General features: G+C 37.4%; 1 protein-coding gene across 1 annotated transcript in view; it reads left to right on the top strand.

The window, feature by feature from the left end:
* The window catches only part of DNAAF11 (dynein axonemal assembly factor 11), a 109289-nt gene that overhangs the window by 42221 nt on the left and 52531 nt on the right, over positions 1 to 14537 (top strand). The window contains exon 10 of the mRNA XM_033842708.2: positions 675 to 770. Coding sequence (XP_033698599.1) covers positions 675 to 770 — 96 coding nt within the window. The remainder of the gene's footprint in view (positions 1 to 674; positions 771 to 14537) is intronic.

Here is a 14537-nt window from a genome sequence, read left to right as displayed (position 1 = left end):
TCCCCGTTTCAGAAGCTCAGCCTTGAATCAAACTAGCTTGCCTCAAAACAGATTTAAGTAATTTTAAAATAGAAAAAGAGAAACCCAGTCAGAGTGCTGTTTTTTTAGACACATGATTTTAAATGACGGGAGTGGTATGATAAAATTTGTATTTTTAACCTGTGTTTGTTTTGTTAGTACTTTTTTCAGAGCTGATAAGATGGTCATGTATGGGTAGCCTATGCTTGAAGTTATATTTAAATAATGTACCCATTTAAAATAATGCACCCATTTAAAATTGTCAGTGATTTCATTCACAGCAACTGTAACTTTATCACTTTTGAAATAGTAGTTTTTGCTGATTCTGAGCTTTCATATCAGTTAGCTTGAAGACATTAAAATGGAAATGTGTTGATGTTTTATGACAAGAAGTTTTATCTATAAATCCTTTATCAGCCATGTTCTCATAAATGGACCAGTCACGATCTGTGACTAACTGTTCCTCAGACAATTAATTAAAATTCGTAAAATCGTTCATGCATATCAAGCATTGCCCATATTTTATTTTTTCCCTAATAAGCCTAAGCAGATTTTTTAAATAAATGGTGAATCTTAAATTTGTAATGAAAACACCTCTTAAAGTAACCCCCTCGTGTAATACGCACTCACTCTCCACACTTCCTGTTTGCTTTCAGCCATTTCAGCTTGTCCTTCCTGCAGAAGTCAAACCTGACAGCAGCTCTGCTAAAAGAGCTCAGACAACAGGGCATCTGGTGGTCTACATGCCCAAGGTAGGTAGCCTCATTTGTTCAAACCTCAAGTTCCTAGAGGAACGTGGCCTGCCAGGGCTCCTGATGACTTGTGATCGAGGTCTTTTGGGCTGAGAGAGCCAGAAAATGTACTTGGACCAGCTCAGGTAGGAGAACAAAGGCCTGTGAGAAGGGAGAGCTGGGACCGGGGCGCTGTGACTGTTGTAACTCCTCCTACCTGCAGTTCCTGCCTCCCAGCCTTCCTACCTGGCAGAACAGAGTGTGGAGGAGGGGTGCGTAGATCACAGGCGCCATGAGCATGCCCGGCACACGGTAATCAGTACTTTCCTTACCAATAACTTTGAAAGGAGATGTAGTAGGCCTTGGGTCTCTTAAAAAAAGTGTGGTTGAATTCCCGATATTGAGCTTACTAGATTCGTGACTTTGGGCAAGTTATTAACCTGGTTCTGGGCCTCTTTTTCCTAATACCGCTTTTAAGAAAGATAATACACATAAAATTCATAGCATAGTGAGCACTTATTGATGCCATCATTGTTGCTCTTTATATTATTTTTATGATATGGACTAGAAAGTTTTTTTTTTTTTTTTAAAGAAGATGTTGGGGGTAGGAGTGTATTTATTTATTTATCTTTGCTGTGTTGGGTCTTCGTTTCTGTGCGAGGGCTTTCTCTAGTTGCGGCGAGTGGGGGCCACTCTTCGTCGCGGTGCGCGGGCCTCTCACTATCGTGGCCTCTCCTGTTGCGGAGCACAGGCTCCAGATGCGCAGGCTCAGTAGTTGTGGCTCACGGGCCTAGTTGCTCCGCGGCATGTGGGATCCTTCTAGACCAGGGCTCGAACCCGTGTCCCCTGCATTAGCAGGCAGATTCTCAACCACTGCGCCACCAGGGAAGCCCAAGATAGTATTTTAAACTAAAACTCTTTTTTGTCTTTTATTTGGGAGGAGAAGTGTTGTATATGTATTTTTTTCAGTTTTTTTTAATTGAAGTATAATTGATTTACAATATTGCGCTAGTTTCAGGAATACAGCAAAGTGTTCTGTTTTTTGTTTTGGGGTTTTTTTTGCAGATTACATTTCAGTGTAGGTTATTATAAGATAACGAATATAATTCTCTGTGTTTTGTAGAAAATCCCTGCTGCTTATCTATTTTATGGATAGTAATTTTTATCTGTTAATCACATCCTCCTAATTTGTCCCTCCCCCTCCCTCTTATGCTTGGTAAGTCAGACAGAGAAAGACGATACTATAAGATATCACTTATATGTAGAATCTAAAAAATAATGCAAATGAATCTGTATACAGCACAGGAACAGACTCACAGACATAGAGAACAAAACTATATGTGCACTTTTGATATGGCTGACTTCTAATGACTGGTAGTGTTCCCTCCGCTGACTTTCAGACTCTAACTTTGATCTCAGAGCTGAATGTCTGAGACAGAAGCTGTTTAGAAGCCTGAACAGACTTAACATGGATAGATGACAATCCTGAAAAAACTTAAGGAAATAAAACTTAAAAAAAAATCATCTGTCTATATGGACTATTCCGATTCCTCAATACAGGCTCTGTGAATGAGTTAGGATGTTTTGTGCTGCAAGCTGCAGAAACTCCAAACAGAATTGGCTTTAACCGGAAAGAAGTGTTTCAACTCTTGTAACAAGATACGGAAGGTTGGGAGGGCCCAGTCAGGGGAGGGTCAGGCCCTTTCTGATATGTTAGCTCTGAACTCAGACCTGCTTCCTTCTTGACATGAGCACTTCCTTCTTGACATGAGTTACATGAGTAACTGGGGTGACTTGCTTTTGTGTTCTTACCTTGCACAAAAATGGAAAGACAAAGAATCAGAGAAAGACCAGAGAGAGGACCTCTCCCATCGCCATGGAATAAAAGCTCCTCTGGACTGATCTGGCTAATTTAGCTGAAGAGGCTAACAAATCCTGAGGAGCTTAACCCTGGACAATGAAACCAATCTCTGGCCAAACAGATGGTAGTCCTTTCTTCGTTCCTATTATTTTATGTTTGGTTACTGTTATCTCATCTCATGAGCTAGGGGTAGGGTCAGCTTTGCCCCAGTCACTCAGGTTTCAAAGGGGAAGAGTAGATAAACCAACGTGGGGTTCTCCTTGTGAGAAAGAAACGTGGGGTTCTCCTTGTGAGAAAGAAAAGGGACCTGGGGGACACAAAGATTATAAACTTGATTAACCAATAAGGTTTCTATAATGGTTTAATAATCCTTCATTTTCCCAAAGCCAGTTTTGTAACAGATTATGAGTAATCAGTTATGTATTTTTACTCTGAGGTAATAAGACAGCAAATACAATTTGTTGTCAAGCAATAAAACAACAAACACAACGGGAAGAATCGCATTGTCCTTGTTGACTACAACAAATTAAGGAAACGCTTCTATGCCAGTTAGAATATCCTATAGGGAAATCTAAGCGATAACTCAATTACCTCAGTGTTTCGACAGAGACATTTGAATGACACTGCGATCAGCATTCTCCTTTCTTTTTTTTTTGAAATTTCCATTCTAACTGAAAAGCCAAAGATTAAATGGTAACTGCTATGTTCCTAAAAGGAAATCAAGACGTATGATTTGCGTACCTTTTACAGGGTGCCAGGCAGTTGATCAGAAGACCTCTGCTATCTCTGCTTATGAATCTTTTAAATGAATACAACATTCTATTTCCGTTATCCTTTTTGTCTTTATATCTGTTTAAATCTTCATGTTAAATACACATAAAAAGTATAAAAAATGGCTTATTAAAGAAAAGGCATTTTAGAAGTGTTTGGTTGAAGATGAGATAATTTACATAGAAAGAATCAGAATGGTTCTTTTTTTTTCTTAATAAGAAACTATGTATAACATTTTTTCCTTTGAGGTATATACTTTTTTAAGATTTTAGACTACTGTCTAAAAGTAACATGGATGTGAAGCTATCTCTATCATTATTCCTTTTAATTATTAAATTATTAATTATTAATTTATTTACTTTTATCGTTTCTTTTATATACCTCTGTCATTATTCCTCCTAAAAGGTAGCTATTTCTTGCCCTGAATTAGTTGTTTTTGACTCATGAGTTAGGTATTTGTAAGGACTGTAAAGCTCAAAGAACAAAAGCTTTTTCTTAAAAATTAAATTTAAAAAGTCATCAAAAGTTAAAAAATAAAATTCTAACTTCACTTATGCTTACTATTAAAAATATGTGTTACTAAAAGTTAACATCTTCATAATTCCTATTGATTGAAACAATTGAAGTACCGAAGTTTCATCCACTGAGTCGTTTTTTGTGTCTAGGCTTCTACCTTACTGTGGCATTGTCCGTGTCTGACTTGCGTTATAACGACTGAGGCATCTTCTTGGAATTTTAAAGCATTTTGTAAAGATCAGGTAGACACTTAGGTATACTTTTGTTTCTTTCACAGAACAGTGTGGTCAATATGTTAAGTGATAACTTAGTACTTCAGGAAATATCTAATATAGTCCTTAGTAGTTTATAATACTTGGATACTCTAAATTAATGAAAAGAAGATCAAATTTGCTGTTTAGTTTTTCCTTCTTTGTGATAGCATTTGTAAAGAATACTTGTGAAAAGCTAACCTATTTGATGTCTGTGCTGTGATGATTATATTGTGTTTATCTGTGGAAATTCAGTGATTAACTTTGTATACATTTTTTCAAGGACACAATTTGTAATGGAATCCACAAAGTGCTCAAATATTTCTTATTCTACATTTCATTCAGTATTTTGTCATGGATGTCAAATGGATCCTTTTCCCTTCCCTACCCCTAAATGAAGCCGGATCTATACAGACTGGGTGCCGATAAATAGGCAAGTTTCGTTAAGTCTGTTCCCCGTCACAGGTCATGGCTAGATGTTCTGTTGCTGAGCTGCTGGTGGGTTCTCCCAGCTCAGCTCCACATCCCAGGGACGTTCATCTCATGCTAGCTCTACAATACCAGATGCTTTCCAACATCTGCCACCAAGTCTGTAATCTGTGGGTTGATAGAATACACAGATATCACAATCCTTGCCATTCCCTGCAGAATTCCTGTCTCCATCTGCCATCTTTGTAACGTAACTCACGAGTACCACATCTCCCAGGCCATCTCCTCCACCGTGATTTCAAGGGTTGATGTCTTGGCTAGAAGTGGCAGGTGGGGTAGTGGTTGCAAAGATACTCTGGCTTTCTCAGAAAGTGGCATTAGGGAATAGAAGTTCCCTAATTGGTAAGTCAGACAGAGAAAGACAATACTATAAGATATCACTTATATGTAGAATCTAAAAAATAATGCAGCAAAGTAGGAAACATTCTGTGTTTCATGAGGCTTTTCTCAATCCTGCTCCACTTGTCAGTGGCATTTCTCTCTAGCTTCCGGCACTGTTGTATTCATTAGTCTTAGCTTTTGGGATTGATGTAGAGTCTCAGTCTCCAGTGCCTTTTATTACATTAGATGTATCCAGTCAGGAAACATGGACCTATGGGTGTCACCTGTCTACCAGAAATTCACTATTCTTCTTTGTTCAGCACAGCAGCCAAATGATCATTTTATAGTATATGTAAATCAGACCAAGTCTTGTTTTCTAGTCATTCAGAGTTAAAAGCAAAATCCCCTGATAACCTCCACCTGCCATTATCTCTCTGACGTTATCTTCTACGACTTTACCCTCTGATCATTCCAGCCACCTTGGCTTCCTTACTATTTCACAAATGTGACAAGCATCCTCCTACCCCAGGGCCTTTGCACGTACTGTTCACTCTGCTGGAATGCCCTTCTCCCAGATATCCTCATGATTTGTTCTCTCCCTTCTTTCAGTTTTTTTTTTTTTCTTAAGTGTTATTTTACCATGGGGTCTTTCCTGATCCCGATATTTTAAAAGTTTCCCCTTCCGCATCCCAGTACTCTTTATCCCCTGTTCCTGCTGTATTTTTCTTCATAGAATGTATCACCACTGGACAGTCCATGTATTTAATTGTTTATTTCTTTGTCTATCTCCCTCCCTCAACAAAAATTTAAGCTTCATGAAAGTAGGGACTTTTGTCTGTTCTTGTTACTACTGTGTCACTGGCACCTAGAACAGAAACTGGCAAAGAGTAGGTATTCAATAAATTTTTGTTGAACAAGTGAATGCATTAAATGCATCTTTAAAATACATTTTAATATTTAGAACACGAATCTCCCCTAATTCCTCTCCTCCCTCCTCAACCATTTCCTCATTGTTTCTCCATGTGTATTATTCCAGGTTAACTTTCAAATAATTTTATCAAATTCTGCCTCCAGAAATGCCATTTGAATTTTTATTGCTATTACCATTTAGAGAGAGTGAAAAGAGATGATTAAAGTAATGGGCTCTGGAGCCAGAGAACCTGGGTTAAATCCTGATACTTCTGCTCAGCAGCTGTGTGACCTTGAGCAAATTATTAATCCCTCTGTGCTGTGCCTCAGACTCCTTGTCCATAAAGTGATATTAATGATCATTCATACCTCAAAAGGTTGTTTTGAGGACTATATAAATTAATGTGTAAAGCACCTAGATGAGCACTTGGGACACAATACACACTGCATTCATGTTACTATTAATTAATATTATCCATTACTAGTAATCAGTATTGTCAAGTTAATCAATATTAATTCCTATTAGTAAATATTTTTATTACTGAGTTGCATTGAATTTATAGATTGTTGTGGGAATGAATTGATATATCTACATAATCGAATCTGCACTACAATAATGTATTGTAGTGTCCAATGATGTAGTGTCCTAATGATGAAAAATCTGAAAGAGAAATAGAGGATACACTCCCATTTACCATTGCAACAAAAAGAATAAAATACCTAGGAATAAACCTACCTAAGGAGACAAAAGACCTGTATGCAGAAAACTAAAAGACAGTGTTGAAAGAAATTAAAGATGATACAAACAGATGAAGAGATATACCATGTTCTTGGATTGGAAGAATCAACATTGTGAAAATGACTCTACTACCCAAAGCAATCTACAGATTCAATGCAATCCCTATCAAACTGCCAATGGCATTTTTCAGAGAGCTAGAACCAAAAATTTCACAATTTGTATGGAAACACAAAAAACCCTGAACAGCCAAAGCAATCTTGAGAAAGAAAAACGGAGCTGGAGGAATCAGGCTCCCAGACTTCAGACTATACTACAAAGATGCAGTAATCAAGATAGTATGGTACTGGCACAAAAACAGAAATATAGATCAATGGAACAAGCTAGAAAGCCCAGAGATAAACCCATGCACAGATGGTCACCTTACCTTTGATAAAGGAGGCGAGAATATACAATGGAAAAAAGACAGCCTCTTCAATAAGTGGTGCTGGGAAAACTGGACAGCTATATGTAAAAGAATGAAATTAGAACACTCCCTAACACCATACACAAAAATAAACTCAAAACGGATTAAAAACCTAAAGGTAAGGCCAAACACTATCAAACTCTTAGAGGAAAACATAGGCAGAACACTCTATGACATAAATCACAGCAAGATCCCTTTGACCCATCTCCTAGAGAAAGGGAAATAAAACCAAAAATAAACAAATGTGTCCTAATGAAACTTAAAAGCTTTTGCACAGCAAAGGAAACCATAAACAAGTAGAAAAGACAACTCTTAGAATGGGAGAAAATATTTGCAAACGAAGCAACTGACAAAGGATTGATCTCCAAAATATACAAGCAGCTCATGCAGCTCAATAACAAAAAACCAAACAACCGAATCCAAAAATGGGCAGAAGACCTAAATAGACATTTCTCCAAAGAAGATATACAGATTGCCAACAAACACGTGAAAGGATGCTCAATATCACTACTCATCATAGAAATGCAAATCAAAACTACAATGAGGTATCACCTCACACCAGTCAGAATGGCCATCATCAAAAAATCTACACAATAAATGCTGGAGAGTGTGTGGAGAAAAGGGAACCCGATGGCACTGTTGGTGGGAATGTAAGTTGATACAGCCACTATGGAGAACAGTATGGAGGTTCCTTAAAAAACTAAAAATAGAACTACCATGCGACCCAACAATCCCACTACTGGGCATATACCCTGAGAAAACCATAACTCAAAAAGAGTCATGTACCACAATGTTCATTGCAGCACTGTTTACAATAGCCAGGACATGGAAGCAACCTAAGTGTCCATTGACAGATGAATGGATAAAGAAGATGTGGCTCATATATACAATGGAATCTTACTCAGCCATAAAAAGAAACAAAATTGAGTTATTTGTAGTGAGGTGGATGGACATAGAGTCTGTCATACAGAGTGAAGTAAGTCAGAACAAGAAAAACAAATACCGTATGCTAACACGTATGTATGGAATCTAAAAAAAAAAAAAAGGTTCTGAAGAACCTAGGGGCAGGACAGGAATAAAGACACAGATGTAGGGAATGGACTTGAGGACATGGCGAGGGGGACCGGTAAGCCGGGATGAAGTGAGAGAGTAGCATGGACATATATACACTACCAAATGTAAAATAGATAGCTAGTGGGAAGCAGATGCATAGCACAGGGAGATCAACTTGGTGTTTTGTGACCACCTAGAGGGGTAGTATAGGGAGAGTGGGAGGGAGATGCAAGAGGGAGGAGATATGGGGATGTATGTATATGTATAGCTGTTTCACTTTGTGATACAGCAGAAACTAACACAACATTGTAAAGAATAATACTCCAATAAAGATGTTAATAAAAAAAATAAAGAAAAAGGAAAAAGAAAATGATATTTGGCAGGAATCAAAGGGAAATTTTAGAAAACTTGGCAATTCTAAATAGGGTCCAAGAGGACATAGCAAGTGTAAAAATAGAGAATGGAGACAAGTAAGAATGCAACAAGATGGGGGCAAAGGCAATAGTTAGAGATAAACAGGTGCTGAATGAGATAAGGAAGAACAAAATGGAAACTAGCACTGAAGTAGCAGAATTAAAGTCTGCAATGGCGATTAAATAGAAGGAATGACATGGGAAACAAAGCAAATGTGGAAAATAGCTTGAAGAGCCTTCCTAAAATGTAGCTAAAGGACAAGAGCTAAAAACTATGCAAGATATTATAAATATAGAGCACTTAGATGAAAGTGTAATCGAAGAATTAGTTATGGTCACACCAACAAAATGAGAACAATTTTAGAAGTCATAACTTTTTTGAGCTTAAAAACATAAGAATTAGAATATTCAGATCAAAAGCAATTAACGAGTTCTAAGTAAAATTACCGAAAACAGACCAATGTCAGAATTCCTTCATTACAAGGATAAATATCCTATAACTTTTCAGAAGGTGCAAAGAGGTGTTACCCACAAAGGAAATATTTAAAATTAAAAATCACCACCACCACCACCAGCAACAAAAAACATCCTCCTGGCCTCAAAATTCTCTCCAATAAAAAATGTCAAAAGAAAATAGAAAAAAAAAATAAAAGCATGAAAAGATCATCTCCACATACTGTCACCATCACATCTTTCCTTGCTCAGCCTCTGTGGCCGTCCTGATTCTATGATGAACTGTCTGTGATCTAACCAAACTCTCCAGATGTGTGTTGCCTCCTATTTCCCCTTGCCTTTGAAGGACCATTTTTCCCCCTCTGACAATTCTCTCTTCTCTCTACTTCTTCACTGAATTTTCTGCTATACATCTTACATTTGAAAACATGCTGTAACATCTCCCTTCTTCAAAATAAAAACATTCCCCTCTACTTACTGCTCTGACCTGCTTCACAGCGAAACTCTTAAAGCAGACATCTATATCTTCTGTTCCAATTCTTTTCTCATAATCTCTAAAAGCAACTCCAATTAGGTGTTCACCTCTTTTCCAGGCTCCCCATCATGGAAGCATCTCTTTTTTTTTTTTAATTTTTTTATTTTTGCGGTACGCAGGCCTCTCGCTGCTGTGGTCTCTCCCGTTGCAGAGCACAGGCTTGTAGGTAGATAGGTAGGTAGGTAGAGAGAGAGAGAGAGAGAGGGAGATAGAGAATCTTTTTTCAAATAAGTACCCAGCCCACCGTGAAAATTAAACGAGGTGCTCAGAGAGACTTGAGTGGGATTCCAGTAGAAACCTAGTCGGTATTTTGGAATCTGGTTATACCATGTTCCTACTCTTCCGCCTCGAGGGAAACTTGAGAGTCCCACGGTTGTTGCAGAGACTAAATTGTGAGATGCAGACTCACATTTGAACTGTAAAACACTTCCTAAATTTGCAGCCTCCCAGAAGAAGAAGCCTCCATAGGGAGATGAGTACAGTGGTTTATTTGGGGAGTATGGGGGTGCTGGTCATGGAGTAGGGAAGGAAAGGCAGTCAAGACAAAGTGTCAGCAGCCCCAGCGGGAAAGCTCTAGGAGACAGTGCAAAACACGTGCTTCAGAATAACTCAGCGGTGATGGAACTGGGATAGTAGTAACCAACGCTGAGAATATTTGCTCGATAGCTGTTCCCTGCTGCAGGGTGTGGGGAATGGGGTAATGTGAACTCGCCAGCACTTCTGAACTGTCGCTGGCCTAGAACAAACAAGAATGATCGTGAACATTTTCATGTACATGGAGGGTATTTCCCACTCAGACTATCTCTAGTAAGATTCTAAAAGGATATTTTCTTTTCTTTTAAAACATCATCATCATTCTTGATGCTTGTCCTAACCTAATAAAATATCATTTGCAATCTTAGGCTGTGTGTGTGTATGATCCTCCATGGGGAACTGTCAAATAAGATTGCACTTTACAAGTATAAAAGAATTTTGAAGGAACCGTTTGATAGTTAGATTTTTTTCTCCTTTTATTTCAAAGCCATGAAGCTGTCTTGTGCAACTGTCAATATTGATTTTACATATGAATGTCAGTAATTGCACCTTTAAAATTTTTCCTCAGACAGCTTGGGTATCTTTGGAATCAAAGCCAGTATTCTTATCCTTCTTATTTTTCTGATCAATTTTTCAAAAATTTAAATTTTCTTTGCTACCAATTATGTCTTTATTTGACATAGACTATACTTCAAAAATGTTTGACTTATCCAGGTATTTTTACCTGTTCAAAGATTTTTAAATAATTTATATATTTTCTAATTGTGGATTAATGGCCTTTTTTAAAGAGAAAAAAGAGCTTGTTTTCTTTAAAGGAATATTTTTGTTTAACAGGCTCAGTGAATTATGTGCCTTTCTTAGTGAAGTCAATCAGAACAGTTAACAAATCATGAAGTTGTTAAAATGTCAGCAGTAAATTTGGGTATAAATACTAACTTCCTCTAATGCCAGAGGAAAATAAAGAAGTCTTATTGATTCCAAAGTTTTATATTAATAGTATTCCTTTGCAGGAATCTGAGCTTTGCACGTTTAACTGTTCGACACCAGTATTATGGATAATTAACTAATAAATATGAACACCAGAAATATGTAAGAAGGTGGATAATTTTCAAGTGCCCCAGTTCTTCTGAAGGTGACTTAAGTATTGCTAGGCAGTCGTCTATGTCATTTGTGGGGCAGGGCCTCACTGAAGGGCACTGTTCAGCCAGTAACTGACACACCTCCCCTCCCCTCCAGATCACACAACGGGCTTATGTCAAGACAGGTTGCTATCTAATGGGCTTAGAGAGTTTGGAAGTTTTATGAAGGAAAAAAAAGTGGAGACGTTTTTAGAAATTACTGATGAAGCATGAGTGAAGACATTAAATGTGTATACTTAAGCAAAATCATGGTGGAGGAAAAACATGCCGCATCCATAAATAAACTATGTGGAAGTTATTAACCAGATGAGGGAACGATTTAGCATGCTTGGCTTGCCACACCATGGAAATAAGGTGGTAGAACTCAGAAATGGAAAACTTCCTGCAAAATTCTGAAAAACTTTAGACAATTAATGAGTTATTAATCAATTAAAATATTCAATTTATGAAAGATTTATTAAGTACCTAGTATGAATAAAGCACTGTGAAAATTACTGTGGAAACGAAAAATAAATGATAGGTCCTGTCTCCTTGTTGAAGCCACTGTCACCGCCGCAAACCCAGACCTGCCCATGCCCCAGTTTCTAAGTCCCAGTTTCAAACAGACTCAGACACTTGTTGAGTAGTTTCTCATTCTTCTGCTTAAACTTGAAATTATGTTACTAACTCACAGACTACTGTCACAGTCATAGCTGCTTGGATTTTCTATGGTTCCCTAAATCTCTCCTCCACTAGTTGGACCCAGCACCAACAGAGCCCAGCATGCATGAAGCTGCAGCCCACGGAACTCCTGTCTCTTCCCCATTTGTAGACAGAATAGGCAGGAATAAGCATCTCCAGGGGTCTTTGCTCTTAGTTCTAATCTGTTGCCATTCATTCATTCATTCACTCATTCAAATATTCCATGTATTTTAATGAGTACCTACTATGTGCTAGGCACCTATGGTAGGGTCTTGGAAATGCAAAAAAAAAGGAAGATGTGTACTGAATGTGGAAGGAAGATGTGACACCTAAAGATATCCTTTTGCAGGTTAGGACTGAGGCTGTGATATCTTCCTGCTATGTCACGTTGAACTGAAGACCTAATGAGGGCTTCTCATTCCCCAGTCCCCGTTACATCCCTCACCCATGAGTCCTTGGCTACTGAGACACTGTCATCTTCCTAAAGTATTAGTCTAAAAGTCTATAATCTTATAGAAATAGCTTTAATTATTTTGAATAAGATTTCGAAAAGATTCCAAAAGTTATTATTTTCCTTGGAAGAAGTAGTGAAGGTGGTACAAGAAGAAAACAATGTGATTTATACAACTTAGATTAAAACGTGAAAATTGGAAAAGTGTGAGTGGGGAGAACAAACATATAAATATTTTCTATTTCACAACCCCCAAATATATATATTACACTTTATTCATGTTAACATTTAATATAAATGTTTTTAGGGAAACTGAGTAGAATTAAATAAAAATAGGTAAATTACAAAGTATTACAGAAAATAAATGCAAACAAAAGTCAGTAGTTACATGGAATTGGAAAGCATGAGGAAGGAAACATAAAAAGAAAATCTGTAGGAAGGTAATTGATGTAAAATCAGTTACGCTATACAGTTTACAAGAATCTAAAAGACACAGGAAATCTATAAAGAAAAGAATGCATAAAGCCCTATTAGCTGAATGCAAGCAAAATTAAAGTAGTTATGACAAAATTAATATCAGAGATGACAAAATTTAAAGCACAAAAGCATTTAATGGAACAGGATTATTCTATAGTAACAAAAAATAATATAAAATAAAGATCCACTGCCTTATATTTATTAGATGTACATTATTTAAGTGTTTAAAATGTAAGTTCCTGTAAACATAGGGAAAATCAACAGAATCAGCTCTACTGGAAGATTTATGACCAATTTCTGTCTTTGATATGATCAACAAAATGTAGGACCATTTATTATTTGAATAATATAATTAAGATCATTTAAAAACTTCATAATTAACAAAACCCTATGAAAAGTTCACTTTAATTTCCAAATGAAAAATTATAGAAATTACATTTAATTACAAGTCAATAGAAATAAAATTGTGTATGAAATAGGGTAAACCAACAAATAAAATTGGAAAATTCAAAATACTGTCCTAAAATGCGATTAAACCACAAAAGGAATAAAAAATATATATTACTTGGAAAGTTAAAAATGTAAACATTAGCAAACTATACAGGCTTTAGAATCAAAGACCCTTTACATGCAGCTGCCGACTGACAAACCAATTTGTAATCGGCGTGACTAATTTAAAGTGGTTAAGTGAACCCATGATTTCCTTCTGCAGATCTTTTTGCCTCACAGTCTTTCCTGTCTCAGAAAATGGCACCATCATCTCCCCAGCTGGCCAAGTCAAAGACTAGGAGGCATCCCTGACATATCTCTGACCCTCACAACCTACATCTTGTTGGCACTACTGCCCAAATGTACCCTGAATCCAGTCACTTGTCACCATCTCCCTCTTCACTCCTGTCCAAGCCAGTGTCATCACCCAACCAGACCACCTCTGATGCCCTCTCCCTGTTTTCCCTGATTCTGTTCTTTCCACCCTTTCTTTCTCCATGCAGAAGCCAAAGTGACATTTTAAACACATAAATCAGTTCATTTTATTCTGCTTAAAGCCCACCAATGGCTTCCCGTTGCACTTGGAGTGATATTCACATTTCCTTGTTGTGGCCCTGAAGGCTCCGTACGAGCTAGCATCTGCCTGCATTTCTAGCATCTTCTTCTTCCACTTTCCTCTTCTCATTATGGCCCAGACTTGGCTTTTTTTCTTTCCTGGAGCACAGTAGCCTCACTTCCCACCACAGGACTTTTGTACTTGTTGGTTTTTTTCTTGCTAAGTGCACTCTGCGCCCTTTTTCTTTTCACGCCTGTCTCCTTTGTATCACACAGGTGATACAAAGTGCCTCCTTTAACCAGGCACTTTTCCTGATCATCAGTGCTAACGTGGCCAGCTACATTCCGTCAGTCATCTTTCTCGGTTATATTACCTGGCTTATTGTTATGACAGTATTTATCACTGTAAGAAACAATCTGATTTGTTCAGTTTTGTATGGTTTGTCTTCGCCATCTAAGTGTAAGGTTCATGATCATAGAGACCTTGATTCATCCAGTGTCTGGAATAGTACCTGTCTTCTAGGTACCAAATAAATATTAGTTGAAGAATGAAACCCCAAAACTACTTATCACGGCTTGTGTTTTTTGGACATTTTTCCCAGCCAATCACTTGCTTATTATTTTTAATTCAGTAAGAAAATGAAGTTTTTAGATTTATTGCTAATATGAATTATTTTATTTCTATTTG

This window comes from Tursiops truncatus, chromosome 17 (genome assembly GCF_011762595.2).
Source record: "Tursiops truncatus isolate mTurTru1 chromosome 17, mTurTru1.mat.Y, whole genome shotgun sequence".
In the NCBI taxonomy this organism is placed as follows: Eukaryota; Metazoa; Chordata; class Mammalia; order Artiodactyla; family Delphinidae; genus Tursiops; species Tursiops truncatus.
Note: the sequence above shows the minus strand (reverse complement) of the source record. Positions and strands in the feature narration are given on the sequence as shown.